General features: G+C 42.7%; 1 protein-coding gene across 1 annotated transcript; it reads left to right on the top strand.

Moving 5' to 3' along the window:
* The first annotated feature begins 5,471 nt into the window (after positions 1 to 5,471).
* LOC120028670 (TLC domain-containing protein 1-like) lies at positions 5,472 to 11,377 on the top strand. Its single transcript, XM_038973881.1, has 4 exons — positions 5,472 to 6,054; positions 7,371 to 7,453; positions 8,710 to 8,792; positions 9,534 to 11,377. The coding sequence occupies exons 1-4, from the start codon at positions 5,849 to 5,851 to the stop codon at positions 9,930 to 9,932; spliced, it is 771 nt and encodes a 256-aa protein (XP_038829809.1). The 5' UTR covers positions 5,472 to 5,848; the 3' UTR covers positions 9,933 to 11,377.
* Positions 11,378 to 17,154: the final 5,777 nt, after the last annotated feature.

Here is a 17,154-nt window from a genome sequence, read left to right on the forward strand (position 1 = left end):
CTTTAAAGTTCTGATAATCGTTAGAACACTCAGCCCTTGCCTCCCAGATAGCTGTGCCCCACTCCCGAGCCCGACCAGTAAGGAGTGATATGACGTAAGCGATCCGAGCTCTCTCTCTTGAGTACGTGTTGGGCTGGAGAGAGAACACAATATCACACTGGGTGAGAAAGGAGCGACACTCAGTGGGCTGCCCAGAGTAACATGGTGGGTTATTAACCCTAGGTTCCGGAGACTCGGAAGACCAGGAAGTAGCTGGTGGCACGAGACGAAGACTCTGAAACTGTCCAGAGAGATCGGAGACCTGAGCGGCCAGGGTCTCAACGGCATGACGAGCAGCAAACAATTCCTGCTCGTGTCTGCCGAGCATTGCTCCCTGGAACTCGACGGCAGTGTTGAGAGAATCCATAGTCGCTGGGTCCATCTTGGTCGGATTCTTCTGTTATGCTGGTGAATGAGGACCCAAAAGCGACGTAATAGAAACAGAGTCTTTATTCCAGTATTAAACAAACAATGATTCTCCTGGATATTATCAAAGGTAAATCCAAAACAGGAAACTGAAATCCTCTCGTCAGTAGAGAGGAACGACTGGAGACGCGACCACAGACTGCAGGTCGCTTCAGGAAGGCACAGGCCGTAGCTGACATAGACACCTGCTCACACGCAGCATCTGAAGAAGGCAAAAACACGACAGGGCGGAACAAGGACACAGAACAGCAAACATCAAACAAGAATCCGACAAGGACAGAAGCGGAAAACAGAGGAAGAAATAGGGACTCTAATCAGAGGGCAAAATAGGGGACAGGTGTGAAAGAGTAAATGAGGTCGTTAGGAGAATGAGAAACAGCTGGGAGCAGGAACGGAACGATAGAGAGAGAGAGCGAGAGAGGGAGAGAGGGAGGGGGAGAGAGAGGGATAGAAAGAGGGAAAGAACCTAATAAGACCAGCAGAGGGAAGCACAGGGACAAGACATGATGATCAAAGACAAAACATGACAATGGGTTATAAACTATGAAACACACCCTTCTCTCCCTCCACTATATACAGTGGGGCAAAAAAGTATTTAGTCAGCCACCAATTGTGCAAGTTCTCCCACTTAAAAAGATGAGAGAGGCCTGTAATTTTCATCATAGGTACACTTCAACTATGACAGACAAAATGAGAAAAAAAAATCCAGAAAATCACATTGTAGGATTTTTAATGAATTTATTTGCAAATTATGGTGGAAAATAAGTATTTGGTCACCTACAAACAAGCAAGATTTCTGGCTCTCACAGACCTGTAACTTCTTCTTTAAGAGGCTCCTCTGTCCTCCACTCGTTACCTGTATTAATGGCACCTGTTTTAACTTGTTATCAGTATAAAAGACACCTGTCCACAACCTCAAACAGTCACACTCCAAACTCCACTATGGCCAAGACCAAAGAGCTGTCAAAGGACACCAGAAACAAAATTGTAGACCTGCACCAGGCTGGGAAGACTGAATCTGCAATAGGTATGCAGCTTGGTTTGAAGAAATCAACTGTGGGAGCAATTATTAGGAAATGGAAGACATACAAGACCACTGATAATCTCCCTCGATCTGGGGCTCCACGCACGATCTCACCCCGTGGGGTCAAAATGATCACAAGAACGGTGAGCAAAAATCCCAGAACCACACGGGGGGACCTAATGAATGACCTGCAGAGAGCTGGGACCAAAGTAACAAAGCCTACCATCAGTAACACACTATGCCGCCAGGGACTCAAATCCTGCAGTGCCAGACGTGTCCCCCTGCTTAAGCCAGTACATGTCCAGGCCCGTCTGAAGTTTGCTAGAGAGCATTTGGATGATGCAGAAGAAGATTGGGAGAATGTCATATGGTCAGATGAAACCAAAATAGAACTTTTTGGTAAAAACTCAACTCGACGTGTTTGGAGGACAAAGAATGCTGAGTTGCATCCAAAGAACACCATACCTACTGTGAAGCATGGGGGTGGAAACATGCTTTGGGGCTGTTTTTCTGCAAAGGGACCAGGACGACTGATCCGTGTAAAGGAAAGAATGAATGGGGCCATGTATAGTGAGATTTTGAGTGAAAACCTCCTTCCATCAGCAAGGGCATTGAAGATGAAACGTGGCTGGGTCTTTCAGCATGACAATGATCCCAAACACACCGCCCGGGCAACGAAGGAGTGGCTTCGTAAGAAGCATTTCAAGGTCCTGGAGTGGCCTAGCCAGTCTCCAGATCTCAACCCCATAGAAAATCTTTGGAGGGAGTTGAAAGTCCGTGTTGCCCAGCAACAGCCCCAAAACATCACTGCTCTAGAGGAGATCTGCATGGAGGAATGGGCCAAAATACCAGCAACAGTGTGTGAAAACCTTGTGAAGACTTACAGAAAACGTTTGACCTCTGTCATTGCCAACAAAGGGTATATAACAAAGTATTGAGAAACTTTTGTTATTGACCAAATACTTATTTTCCACCATAATTTGCAAATAAATTCATAAAAAATCCTACAATGTGATTTTCTGGATTTTCTTTTCTCATTTTGTCTGTCATAGTTGAAGTGTACCTATGATGAACATTACAGGCCTCTCTCATCTTTTTAAGTGGGAGAACTTGCACAATTGGTGGCTGACTAAATACTTTTTTGCCCCACTGTAAGCCCTAGAAGAAAATGTAACCTCCGGTTCCAGGTACATTAGGATGACGGTCCGATGTCAGAAGGATTCAGATAATAACTACAGAACGAAGCCAACCTCAGCGTGAGCTTTGGTTGCGAATGGTATGAACTTTGAACTCTTATTCGCTACAGAAGTGATACCTCCTAGCCGTTGAGTTAGCAGCGGCCGCTGTAAACATGGGCTAGGAAAGGACAGACAGAGTATCCCGTCTACCACACAACAACGACACTACAAAGTTTCTTGTTCACCAACAGAGACACTCTTCAAAGGACTCTGTTGGGCAACACGGCCTTCCATCTACCACCAACCTATTGAAGCGCAGCTCAGAGTAAATATTTATTGCATTTTCCTTTTCCAAATGGCCGGTAATTTAGAATGCATAAGATTCTGTATTTACGGTAGAGTAGCTGCCTACGGCCCGATAGAGACATTGCTTCTCCCTTTGTTCTTCAGTCTTCCCGCTCTTTCACTCAAACCCAACCCCCTTTTCTTTGTGTAACCAGCTGTCATATCTGTTCTGTCCGCTAGGGACGTTTTCCTTTATGACATAATTTGTAATCAAGGTATGATTAATTCTGTGTATATGTAATTCTGTGTGATTAGTTAGGTATTTAGTAAATAAATAATTAAACCCAATTTTGTATTGCTGATTCAACTTGTTAGCCAGGGTTCGTGAAGATAACCAAGAATTTACAACTTTCAGATGAGACTGAAATAAGGTGACGATTAATATTGACTGCTATTGATGTAAAATATTACTAGTCTTTAAGAGTTTATTCGGAAGATAACTGCTCTATAAATATAATTTCGTGGTGCCCCGACTTTCTTGTTAATTACATTTACCTGATTAGCTCAATCAGGTAATATTAATTACAGAGAAAGGATTTTATAGAATAGCATGTCATATCACTTCATCCGGCATAGCCAAAGACACGACACTGCCCTTTCCCACCTGGAACACCTATGTGAGAATGCTGTTCATTGACTACAGCTCAGCGTTCAACACCATAGTGCACACGAAGCTCATCACTAAGCTAAGGACCCTGAGACTGAACCCTCTGCAACTGGATCCTGGACTTCCTGACGGGCCACCCCCAGGTGGTAAGGGTAGGCTACAACACGTCTGTCACGCTGATCCACAACACTGGGGTCCCTCAGGGGTATGTACTTAGTCCCCTCCTGTACTCCCTGTTCACCCACGACTACGTGGCCAAACACGGCTCCAACACCATCATGAAGTTTGCTGATGACACAACAGTTGTAGGCCTGATCACAGACAATGATGAGACCACCTATAGGGAGGAGGTCAGAGACCTGGCAGTGTGGTGCCAGGACAACAACCTCTCCCTCAATGTGAGCAAGACAAAGGAGCTGATCATGGATTACAGGAAAAGGTGGGCCTAACAGGCCTCCATTAACATTGACGGGGCTGTAGTGGAGCGGGTCGAGAATTTCAAGTTCCTTGGTGTCCACATCACCAACGAACTATCATGGTCCAAGCACACCAAGACAGTCGTGAAGAGGGCTAAAAAAGTTCTACAGCTGCACCATTGAGAGCATCCTGACCGGTTGCATCACCACCTGGTATGGCAACTCCTCGGCATCTGACCATAAGTCGCTATAGAGGGTAGTGCGTGCAGCCCAGTACATCACTGGGGCCAAGCTTCCTGCCATCTAGGACCTAAATACTTGGCGGCGTCAGAGGAAAGGCCAAAAAATTGTCAAAGACTCCAGTCACCCAAGTCATAGACTGTTTTCTCTGCTACCGCATGGCAAGCGTTACCGGAATGCCAAGTCTAGGACCAAAAGGCTCATTAACAGCTTCTACCCCCAAGCCATAAGACTGCTGAACAATTAAAGAAATTGCCACTGGACTATTTACATTGACCCCCCCCTTCCCCTCCATTTGTCTTGTACACTGCTGCTACTCGTTGTTTATTATCTATGCATAGTCACTTCACCCCTACCTACATGTACAAATTACCTCGACTAACCTGTACCCCCGCACATTGACTCTGTACCGGTAACCCCAGTATATAGCCTCGTAATTGGTATTTTGTTGTTACATTTTATTATCTTTAACTTTAGTTTATTTGGTAAATATTTTCTTAACTCTTTCTTGAACTGCACTGTTGGTTAAAGGCTTGTAAGTAAGCATTTCACGGGAAGGTCTACACTTGTTGAATTCGGTGCATGTGACAAATAACGTTTGATTTGATTTGAGTGTGCATGCCCTGGGATATTTCCACTGTTACACCCTCCACCTCACTTCCTTTTCCCCTCCCCCACTGGGGCCAGAGAGGCCAGCTGTGGGGAGTGTATGCTCTGTTTATTGAAAAAGTGGTGGGAGAACAAGACAGTGGTTTATGGAGCAGTACAGGTTCTCACTAATCTAGGGGGTGTTAGTTTCACTCTTTTCAAAGTTAGCTGTTAGTCTAAACAAATTAGTTGCTGGATTTGTATTTACATTTTAGTGAGAAAATATTTTGTTTCAGATCTGTGCTCTCGTTGGCTAACAAATTCAATTGAAGTTGACAAATTCCTTCTTTGTATCAAACCTCATAAATTCACATTTTATACAGCCTGATCTGTGACGGTGATCATTTTCCAGAGAAACAAAGAACATTGTTTCATAGTAAGTTAACAATATATACCCTGATAATGTTTTTAGCCCTGTCATATAGTTCAATCTTCTTGTTTGTGTTTTGTTAAGTAAGATGAGTGGCCCCTCCCTTGATTCTCTTGTTTTCTGGAAGTAGGCCACCACCCACACCACTCCCTCTCCACCACTCCCCGTTCCCTCTAGTCACAGTCAGACACGAACAGACTGGTTGAGTGGCAACACACTACGAGAGGGGGAACACATCTGTGGAATTGGAATGAGCTGTTTAAGGGAGCCCTAGCTAGCCTCCCTCTGAGCCTAGGAAGTGTGTAACGTGAGACAAGCTGCGCCTATTCTCTGTGAGTAGTTCTGAAAGCACAAGGGGGAAATACCATATCTAGAACATTGACTCCCTTCAAACCCCTGGAGCTGTGACTGTCCTGAGGAGAACTCTCCCCTCACACGTACTCGCCAACGGACCGTGGAGGTGTGAGAAGAGCCGTGGCGATAAGCAGCTGACGTGAAACAGACGAAGAACAAGGAAGAAGAGAGTAAAAAGAGAGAGAGGGGTAGGAGAAGAAAATGGAGGCCTTGCTTCCTGTGTTGCAGCGGCACACTGGACTGTCTGTGTTGGTGTGCGCTCTGATGTTCCGGGTGGCCCACCGACTACTACAGAACCTGCCTGTGCCCAAAGTGGTGGCGGTGGATGACTTCCGCTCCTGGAAGTGGAGGAACCTCTCGGTCTCTATGGTCCACTCCCTCCTGACAGGGACTTGGGCTGTGACCTGGTGAGTCACTCTGCACTGGGACACCATTGTTCATTCATAGTGGATCCACATGACGTTGTGTTATTTAAGGGTGTGTGGTGCAGAGCAGTAACACTCACTGGCAGGGGAGAGGGGGAGATGGGGGAGACAGGGGAAGGGTGGGGAGACTAAGGCATTCTCAAGTGGGGAGTTAAATACCACAGTACAGCTTACAAAATGGCATCCTCAGGAAATAAATACTTGTTGAGCTCTGCAATACCACAGATGGAACAATGAGACAGATATTTCACCAAATGCATAAATGTGAAGCATCCGCTTGGCGTTTCCACTCACTACCAAATATGGAAGATGGAATGAGATGGATTTTGTCCGACATTGTCATTTTCTCATTGACGAAACATTTGATCTCTACAGTTTTCTGTTCACAAAACTAGAATCTGTTACGAACAGAGTGGACTAAGTTTTGTAGACTTTACCCTTTACCAAAGGTTTTTGAAATTGTGCTGTTTATGAGTGCAAAGGCTAATTATTGCACACACACACTTCACAGAGAAAGCATTCCCTAATGGAAATATGCAAATGTATGCTAGAACACACCAGTAGGATCTCGCTAGCTCGTGCTTGGCTCTGCCCACCTCCTTGCTTATTCTTCCCACTATGACTAATTTGTTACCATTTGAAAACGACAGGCTGTGGTCTAGATGAGCAAGATGAGGTGTTAATGTCATGCTTGTAGTTTAGAGTAGCTGATTAGGGCAGTAAATGTTCCCCTTTGTAGTTAATAACTATCAATATGTGTCCGAGGTTAGCCAAATATTGAGTCAGCAACGATGGCGCCTTAATCAGATTCAGATTGTGGCAGTTTAGAAAGCACATCTGTTTTGACACTAGAAAAATAGCCTATTCTTGTGAATCCACTCAAGTCAATTAGCCTACCTTAGTGTCACGCCATAGACAAATATATATATTTTTTAAACGATCCAATCATGAGCTTGGTAAGTAGCCTATTTCAAAGAGAGCAAGTAGGTGAACTGGAAAAACCTGCTGGCTAGACTGTCGTAAAAGCTGTTATTTCATTGTTACACACGTTTTTGTAGTACAAGTATATATATATTTTTACATATAGCTATGCTACTTGTATAGCTAGCTGACTACAACACATACATACATTGGCAGGCTATACAATATAGTATACTAATAGATGTATCAACAGTTGTTTCATAAGAAAGTGAAAGCAGCTATATTCAACAAGCTGCTTGGACAAGCGAGCCATGTGCGTCTGAATGAGAAGAACTCAGACCTAACTGTCTATAACCATGTATCCCTGTACTCTCCAGTGTGATCATCTGGCCTGAGATGGCAACCAACATTCACTCCTTCTACACGGCCCCAGCCTACATACTCATCTGCATCTCATCAGGTCAGTCACTACCCCTTTAAAGATGGCTGCTAAAAGAGCTGTGTGAAATAGTTAATTCATTCCCAGTTTACCTTTATTGAACTATGAACATTGACCACCACTGGTATGGGAGAGTAGGGTTCATCGTGGGGAATCTGTAAACATGCTATTTTGAGACTATCACTCCAATGTTGAACTTTGTTATAAAGGCTTCGGTCTGGCTTGATCAAATAAAAAAAATAAGTTAAAAGGCATGGAATGAATTCGGAGCACGTGCTCACACAGAACACACTATACTATCCCCCTCCATCCCTTTTTCCTAGTAAAAGCTGGTATATCCTGGGAAACTAGATACTCTCCCACATTTCAGTGGCAACCAGGTTGAGAGAATGAACAATGCAGATCTTCCCATCTCACCGGGATCAAATAGGGGATGGGCCACACCCTCAGATCGCTATGGGCACCAAAACTAATCCCCTAAAGACCCAGCAGTCAAGAGCGCTGCTGAAAGATGTGATGACAAGATGTGACTAGTGTTGGGTGTTATTATTCCATGTGTCTCGCATGCATGCAGGTCTAAGGAGAGCCAGCCTGACAACCACAAACCTTCCATTCCATTGAGACTGTTTGGCTTATATAGAGGTTCACACAACACTCATTTTGAAATCCAGTGTAAAGCAGTTTCTCTGTGTTTGCCTATCAAGTGTAATACATATGATAACTAGGATGGACTATGCCAGTACAGTCCAATATATTTCTCTACACTGATGTACGTAGGACAGGGAAGTCCTGACAATTTCTTTCTGGTACCACTGTTATCAACCATTTAGATGGCCTTCATCTGTTGTTTGGACCATGATAAGTAATCCATAGAAATAGAATCTCAGGCTCTGTTCCAATATCCACACTGCATAGAATTTAAATGAAGCAATGTATTGGGCATGCATTCAAAGGGGTATGCTGGTATGCACATTGGAACGTGGCCTAAGATTAGATACTGTATCTAAAAGCTATCTAATATATCTGCACATTGACTTGGTACTGATACTCCATGTACAGTATATAGCCAAGTTATCGTTACTCATTGTGTATTTATTATTACACGTTTTACTTTTCTATTGTTTCTCCATTTTCTTTCTCAGAATTTTTTGGAAGGGCCCATAATGAAGCATTTCACTGTTAGTCTACACCTGTTTATGTGATGAATAAAATTTGATTTAGGGCACTCCAAAAGGCCTAGAGAGACCGAGGCATTGATTTTTACTTTCCTTTGACAGGATACTTTGTTCAGGATGCAGGTGACATCATCCTAACTGGACACGCAAGAGGATCCTGGGAGTTCTTAATTCATCATGTCCTGGTAAGATAATTGACTTTTTATTGTTTCAGTTTGTACCCACTACCTGGTAAGATAATAAAAAAAGAGACCATAGGTAAGTGGTTATAGCAGCTACTGGTAGATTGTGTCTGAAGGTTAGATACACAGTATTTAAATGTTGTTTTATGGCCTTGTGAAACCAGACTGATCGCTGCACTCACACTTTGTTTCAATTCACATCTATGGAAGTGAAACAATGTGAGCTGTGAAGGAATTTTAATATTGTATGCTGCTAAGAGATATCGCAATCCTCCTTGGGGGATTTTAATGTGTCAGTAGTGGAATTTTAAAGGTGCCACAGCGAGGGCCTATTCTAAATGAATGCTCCTGTGTGCCCGTCCACTGACTGCAGGGGAGCAACACCCACCATTGTGTGGGGGGATCTGTGTTGTGTTGAACACAGTGCATCTTGCCACTGATCAGAGGCACACACTGAGCTGCGCTTCCCTGTGTCTCTGATCAGTCAGTGGGCATGTATGTCCCAACTTCTCTAACATGGCACATACTGGAACATCTAAAGACCACTAGTTGATCGTGATAGTTGATAGTGTTTTTTGGGGATCCATTAATCATACAGTATATTCAATAAATTCAATATAAATAGTTTTTTCTCCAGTTTTACTATTGCAAAGATTACGGTATCCCAATAGCCTTACTGCTGTAAGGTGGCAGAGTGTCATTGGTATATATTAACCCCTTTCTCTCTGTCCTTCCCTTCCTCAGGTGCTCTGGTGCTTCCTGTATTCTCTGTACTCGCACCTCTACGTGGCAGGTGCTGTGGTGGCTCTCTTTGTGGAGGTTAACAGTGTCACCCTGCATTTGAGGCTAATGCTGAAGCTAGCATCACAGCAGTCGTCCCCTCTGTACCAAATCAACAAGTTCCTCAACGTCTTCACATATGTCGTCTTCCGCCTCAGCGCACAGTTCTACCTCACGTATTACATCGTCCAGAACTACTCCTGGATGGACAAAGGAGGCTACTTCCTGGTTACCATGACCCTCATGAACACCATGATCTTGATCTACTTTTATCGTCTTCTCCGTGCCGACTTCTTCCCCCGGAGCAGGCCTAGCATGGCGCTAAATGGCACACACAACGTCAAAAAGTTCTTCACTGAATGACACCGAGAGCGACATGGCTGTAAACTGGCGGTTGTGTTTGTTTTTTGTTTTGTTCGGTTACTGATATCATTCCTCATCAAGACGTCTTATCTGGATGCATTGTCAAGTTGTGTCTTCACAACAACAACCATAACAGAGCTCTTTTTTCTCAACAGCTCGTGTTGTAGTGAGAGGCAGCCAGGAAAGGATGGGGACAGTGGTACATTCCCTATGTTTCTCTACTGATGATTATGCCCACTGTGGCTGTAGATCCCTCACAGACACCCAAACAGGGCAGCATAGAGTTAGAGACTGGTCCATTCACACTGGCTGGGAGAATCCTACTAACTTACCTCCAGGATACTGTGCCACTTTTGCTTCTGATCATAGCTAATACATTTATTTAAAATATAGGAATGTATGTGATTCATGTGGAATGCTCTTTAACAGAAAAAATACTTATAAATGCTAACATAATTTTGTGAATATATACAGTAGAGAAACAAACTGCCAAAGATATATCAGGCATCACCTTGGTGTTGTACATCCCACCCCACAAACTCGGTCAGCTGTAGCTTAGCAACATAGTTTTATTGAAATTTCCACTAATAGGATTTTGTTATATATACAGTATATACTATTCATAACTATAGTACAATCAATATTTTTGACATTGTAACAAACTGTCAGACAACATCATTTTACTTTCATTCTTCCCTGCTTGGTCTCAACAGGTCAACACCAATATGTGGGTGACCAGCATTCTTACAACAGCGACCATTCATTCCATAAATCTAACATAGTGAAATGCATGTATCCCATTGAAAGTAGCTGAATGTACGGCCAGGTCTACATTTTCTTGAGGTTCCAAGAATCACTTATATTTCTCTTTAAATGATTTATCAAAGTGAGCCAAACTAAAACGGACAGCTCCAGAGGATGGGTTAGCAATGGGTTTTGGTAAGTCATAGTAGTGCCTATACCACAGTTCCTTCTCAACAACCTTCGCTAGATAGCCCGTTCAGTATGTTTATAGATGCAGTGTTGGGGAAGATACCAATTACTTCACATTAGAAGAAGTTAAGGTGGACTAAAGCTACCCTTAAGAAAAATATTGTTTCTGTAACTAACGTTACTTTGAAAAAGTAGTACATTTTTCATGAAGTAGTTTAGATGAAGTTATGTAAATTTGAAATGTCATAGACTCTACAAATTGCAAGAACAGATGATCACTTTGGGGTCATATGGTAACATAAAGTGTAATTTAACATATTAAACGCGACAATGTTTCCAGTGTGAACGAGGCAGGTCTGATGCTGAAAAAGAAAGGAAATGATTGGTGAAGTAGACAATCTTATATTTTTGCAAATAAAAGTAGTGTGTAGTTCCAGTAGTTACAGTTGAAGTCGGAAGTTTACATACACCTTAGCCAAATACATTTAAACTCAGTTTTTCACAATTCCTGACATTTAATCCTAGTAAAAATGCCCTGTCTTAGGTCAGTTAGGATCACCACTTTATTTTAAGAATGTGAAATGTCAGAATAATATTAGAGAGAATGATTTATTTCAGCTTTTATTTCTTTCATCACATCCCCAGTGGGTCAGAAGTTTACATACACTCAATTAGTATTTGGTAGCATTGCCTTTAAATTGTTTAACTTGGGTCAAACGTTTCGGGTAGCCTTCCACAAGCTTCCCACAATAAGTTTGGTGAATTTTGACCCATTCCTCCTGACAGAGCTGGTGTAACTGAGTCAGGTTTGTAGGCCTCCTTACTCGCACACACTTTTTCAGTTCTGCCCACAAATTGTCTATAGGATTGAGGTCAGGGCTTTGTGATGGCCACTCCAAAACCTTGACTTTGTTGTCCTTAAGGCATTTTTCCACAACTTTGGAAGTATGCTTGGGGTCATTGTCCATTTGGAATACCCATTTGCGACCAAGCTTTAACTTAGTGACTGATGTCTTGAGATGTTGCTTCAATATATCCACATCTTTGTCCTTTCTCATGATGCCATCTATTTTGTGAAGTGCACCAGTCCCTCCTGCAGCAAAGCACCCCCACAACATGATGCTGCCACCCCCGTGCTTCACGGTTGGGATGGTGTTCTTCGGCTTGCAAGCCTCCCCCTTTTTCCTCCAAACACAACGATGGTCATTATGGCCAAACAGTTCTATTTTTGGTTCATCAGACATTTCTCCAAAAAGTACAATCTTTGTCCCTATGTGCAGTTGCAAACCGTAATCTGGCTTTTGTATGGCGGTTTTGGAGCAGTGGCTTCTTCCTTGCTGAGCGGCCTTTCAGGTTATGTCAATATAGGACTCGTTTTACTGTGGATATAGATACTTTTGTACCTGTTTCCTCCAGCATCTTCACAAGGTCCTTTGCTGTTGTTCTGGGATTGATTTGCACTTTTCTCACCCAAGTACGTTCATCTCTAGGAGACAGAATGCGTCTCCTTCCTGATCGGTATGAAGGCTGCGTGGTCCCATGGTGTTTATACTTGCGTACTATTGTTTGTACAAATGAACGTGGTACCGTAATGCGTTTGGAAATTGCTCCCAAGGATGAACCAGACTTGTGGAGGTCTACAATTTTTTTTCTGAGGTCTTGGTTGATTTCTTTTGATTTTCCCATGATGTCAAGCAAAGAGGCACTGAGTTTGAAGATAGGCATTGAAATACATCCACAGGTACACCTCCAATTGACTCAAATTATGTAAATTAGCCTATCAGAAGCTTCTAAAGCCATGACATCTTTTTCTGGAATTTTCCAAGCTGTTTAAAGGCACAGTCAACTTAGTGGATGTAAACTTCTGACCCACTGTAATTGTGATACAGTGAATTATAAGTGAAATAATCTGTCTGTAAACAATTGTTGAAAAATTACTTGTGTCATGCACAAAGTAGATGTCCTAACTGACTTGCCAAAACTATAGTTTGTTAACAAGAAATTTGTGGAGTGGTTGAAAAACGAGTTTTAATGACTCCAACCTAAGTGTATGTAAACTTCCGACTTCAACTGTAGCTGCACCGCTACATGGCAAAAAAGTTATAAACTACTGAAAACACTACATAGATTTGAATTTAGTTCAACTCGTAATTTAACTACTGAAAACACTACATAGATTGGAATTTAGTTCAACTCGTAATTTAACTACTGAAAACACTACATAGATTTGAATTTAGTTCAGCTACCACCAAGCTGCTGCAAAATGTAGTTAAATTACAAGTTGAACTACATGTACACTAAACAAAAATGTAAACGCAACATGTGTTGCTCCCATGTTTCATGAGCTTAAATAAAAGATCCCAGAAATGTTCCATATAAACAAAAAGCTTATTTCTCTCATTTTGTGCACAAATTTGATTACATCCCTGTTAACAAGCATTTCTCCTTTGTCAAGATAATACATCCAGCTGTCAGGTGTGGCCTATCAAGAAGCTGATTAAACAGCATGATCATTACACAGGTGCACCTTGTGCTGGGGACAATAAAAGGCCACTCTAAAATGTGCAGTTTTGTCACAAAAAACAATGCCACAGATGTCTCAAGTTTTCAGGGAGCGTGCAATTGGCATGCTGACTGCAGGAATGTCCACCAGGGCTGTTGCCAGAGAATATAATGTGCATTTCTCTACCATAAGCCAACTCCAACTTTGTTTTAGAGAATTTGGCAGTATGTCCATGTGGGCGAGCGGTTTGCTAATGTCAATATGGTGAACAGAGTGCCCCAAGGTGCCGGTGGGGTTTTGGTATGTGCAGGCATAAGCTACAGACAACGAACACAATTACATTTTATCGATTGCAATTTGAATGCACAGAAATACTGTGACGAGATCCAGAGTACCACTGACATGCCTTTTTTTAAGGTATGCATTGAACGGATGTGGGTGGAGCAATGTCTACATAAGGGTGCAAATTAAAAACACTCACAAAAGTTCTGATGAAGCTGATCCGTAAGGCTTAATAAAGAGCAGTGATACTAGCAAGAGCAGTGTGCAGGTTTATTTTTTCTCTCATGTTATTCAATTGTTACCATGCACCTGCAACAAATATAACTCAAATGTGCGAGTGCCTTCTGAATTTTGAAGGTATCTGTAATTTATTTATTTCAATTGACTGATTTCTTTATATGAACTGTAACTCAGTAAAATCTTTGAAATTGTTGCATCTTGCATTTATATTTTTGTTCAGTATAGTTAGTTCACTACTCCCAAACACTGTATAGATGTGACTCTGGGCTGGCTGGACTGAATGATGTGGACAGAAATATATGTAGAACAACTGTGTACAATACATGGTCAGTGCCTTGTTTGGTTGTTTTTGGGGCTCATGGCGCAGCGGTCTAAGGAACTGCATCTCAGTGCTAGAGGTGTCACTACAGACCCTGGTTCGATTCCAGGCTGTATCACAGCTGGGCGTGATTGGGAGTCCCATAGGGTGGCGCACATTTGGCCCAGCTTCGTCCGGGCTAGGGTTTGGCCAGGGTAGGCCGTCTTTGTAAATAAGAATTTGTTCTAAACTGACTCGCCTAGTTAAATAACGGTTAAATAAATACAATTTAAAAACATTTTTTGAAGAGCTATATGGGCTTTTGCCAAATAGTTAAAAAAATAAAAACATTGCAGAATACAACCAAACAGATATTGAAATGTAATGGTAGGCCGTGAACATTTACAGAACATGCCTTATGGTTACTTACTGTAAAAAGTCTAATATAGCTTAAGATATAATACATTATAAAGCAATTGAGTGACTCGAAGATGACATCTCTATTTTTAATTGTTTATTTTATGTGCCTTATTAAAACTTTGTAAAAGCCATTTCTTTGTTGAATGCAACTTCATGATCTGTTAAACAATTTGTTAAGGAAGGAATACGTTGCCAAACTGTTTTGAATTATAGTCCCATTCATAAAGATAAAATATTTCATGGATCTATGCTGCCCTCTAGAGCTGTTTTGTATGAACTAAAGCAGGGGTTCTAAAACTTTTTCAGCCTGGGACCCAAATGAGAAATTCTGTGTTTTCCTGGGACCCAAGTTAAAGAAAATATGCAACTATACATAAATAGCGCTACATTTCATTGCCCGTATGCCAAAAATAAATGCAATATAGTCAAAAACAAACAACAATGAAATTAAATATCCATATAAATATCTATAAATGTTTATTTTCCTCCATAAAAACACTCTTACATATCTATCTAGGTTGGAATTGTTGCTGTTAAAATACAATAAATCATTTTCATTCTGAACTGGAATAAATGGATTGATCACATCACACAGATGAAAAACAGAACACACACACACAGGCTCAGTTTTTGATAGTGCAACCCTAAGTAACAGTACAGACGAAAAATGTTCAGGCCTGTATAAATTATTGTTGAAAGAAAGTCTAGGTTGGAACTGTTTCTGTTAAAATACAATACATATTTTTTATTCTGAACTGGAATAAACTGATTGATCACATCACACAGATGTAGACCAGAAAACACACACACAGTCCTAATGAGAGCATGTCTATTCTGGGCTCTGTTTTTGACAGTGCAACACTGAGGTTATGCTCAGCCTTGAAACTGTTTCTGTACTTGTTTTTTAAGAGAACCCTGACTCGCACATGTACAGTTGTAGTCGGAAGTTTACATACACCTTAGCCAAATACATTTAAACTCAGTTTTTCACAATTCCTGACATTTAATCCTAGTAAAAATGCCCTGTCTTAGGTCAATTAGGATCACCACTTTATTTTAAGAATGTGAAATGTCAGAATAATATTAGAGAGAATGATTTATTTCAGCTTTTATTTTTTTCATCACATTCCCAGAAGTTTACATACACTCAATTAGTATTTGGTAGCATTGCCTTTAAATTGTTACATTTTTCAAACGTTTCGGGTCGCCTTCCACAAGCTTCCCACAATAAGTTGGGTGAAGTTTGGCCCATTCCTCCTGACAAGAGCTGGTGTAACTGAGTCAGGTTTGTAGGCCTCCTTGCTCGCACATGCTTTTTCAGTTCCGCCCACACATTTTACATTTACATTTACATTTAAGTCATTTAGCGGACGCTCTTATCCAGAGCGACTTACAAATTGGTGCATTCACCTTATGATATCCAGTGGAACAACCACTTTACAATAGTGCATCTAACTCTTTTAAGGGGGGGGGGGGGGGGGGGGGGGGGTTAGAAGGATTACTTTATCCTATCCTAGGTATTCCTTAAAGAGGTGGGGTTTCAGGTGTCTCCGGAAGGTGGTGATTGACTCCGCTGACCTGGCGTCGTGAGGGAGTTTGTTCCACCATTGGGGTGCCAGAGCAGCGAACAGTTTTGACTGGGCTGAGCGGGAACTGTACTTCCTCAGAGGTAGGGAGGCGAGCAGGCCAGAGGTGGATGAACGCAGTGCCCTTGTTTGGGTGTAGGGCCTGATCAGAGCCTGAAGGTACGGAGGTGCCGTTCCCCTCACAGCTCCGTAGGTAAGCACCATGGTCTTGTAGCGGATGCGAGCTTCCACTGGAAGCCAGTGGAGAGAGCGGAGGAGCGGGGTGACGTGAGAGAACTTGGGAAGGTTGAACACCAGACGGGCTGCGGCGTTCTGGATGAGTTGTAGGGGTTTAATGGCACAGGCAGGGAGCCCAGCCAACAGCGAGTTGCAGTAATCCAGACGGGAGATGACAAGTGCCTGGATTAGGACCTGCGCCGCTTCCTGTGTGAGGCAGGGTCGTACTCTGCGAATGTTGTAGAGCATGAACCTACAGGAACGGGTCACCGCCTTGATGTTAGTTGAGAACGACAGGGTGTTGTCCAGGATCACGCCAAGGTTCTTAGCACTCTGGGAGGAGGACACAATGGAGTTGTCAACCGTGATGGCGAGATCATGGAACGGGCAGTCCTTCCCCGGGAGGAAGAGCAGCTCCGTCTTGCCGAGGTTCAGCTTGAGGTGGTGATCCGTCATCCACACTGATATGTCTGCCAGACATGCCGAGATGCGATTCGCCACCTGGTTATCAGAGGGGGGAAAGGAGAAGATTAATTGTGTGTCGTCTGCATAGCAATGATAGGAGAGACCATGTGAGGATATGACAGAGCCAAGTGACTTGGTGTATAGCGAGAATAGGAGAGGGCCTAGAACAGAGCCCTGGGGGACACCAGTGGTGAGAGCACGTGGTGCGGAGACAGATTCTCGCCACGCCACCTGGTAGGAGCGACCTGTCAGGTAGGACGCAATCCAAGCGTGGGCCGC

The sequence above is a fragment of the Salvelinus namaycush genome, chromosome 34, assembly GCF_016432855.1.
Source record: "Salvelinus namaycush isolate Seneca chromosome 34, SaNama_1.0, whole genome shotgun sequence".
Lineage (NCBI taxonomy): Eukaryota > Metazoa > Chordata > Actinopteri > Salmoniformes > Salmonidae > Salvelinus > Salvelinus namaycush.

Excerpts from the sequence above, each read along its gene's own strand:
- LOC120028670 (XM_038973881.1), top strand. The coding sequence starts at position 5,849 with ATGGAGGCCTTGCTTCCTGTGTTGCAGCGGCACACTGGACTGTCTGTG. Across the intron at positions 6,055-7,370 it reads GGGACTTGGGCTGTGACCTG|TGTGATCATCTGGCCTGAGA; the intron begins GTGAGTCACTCT and ends TGTACTCTCCAG. Across the intron at positions 8,793-9,533 it reads TCTTAATTCATCATGTCCTG|GTGCTCTGGTGCTTCCTGTA; the intron begins GTAAGATAATTG and ends TCCCTTCCTCAG.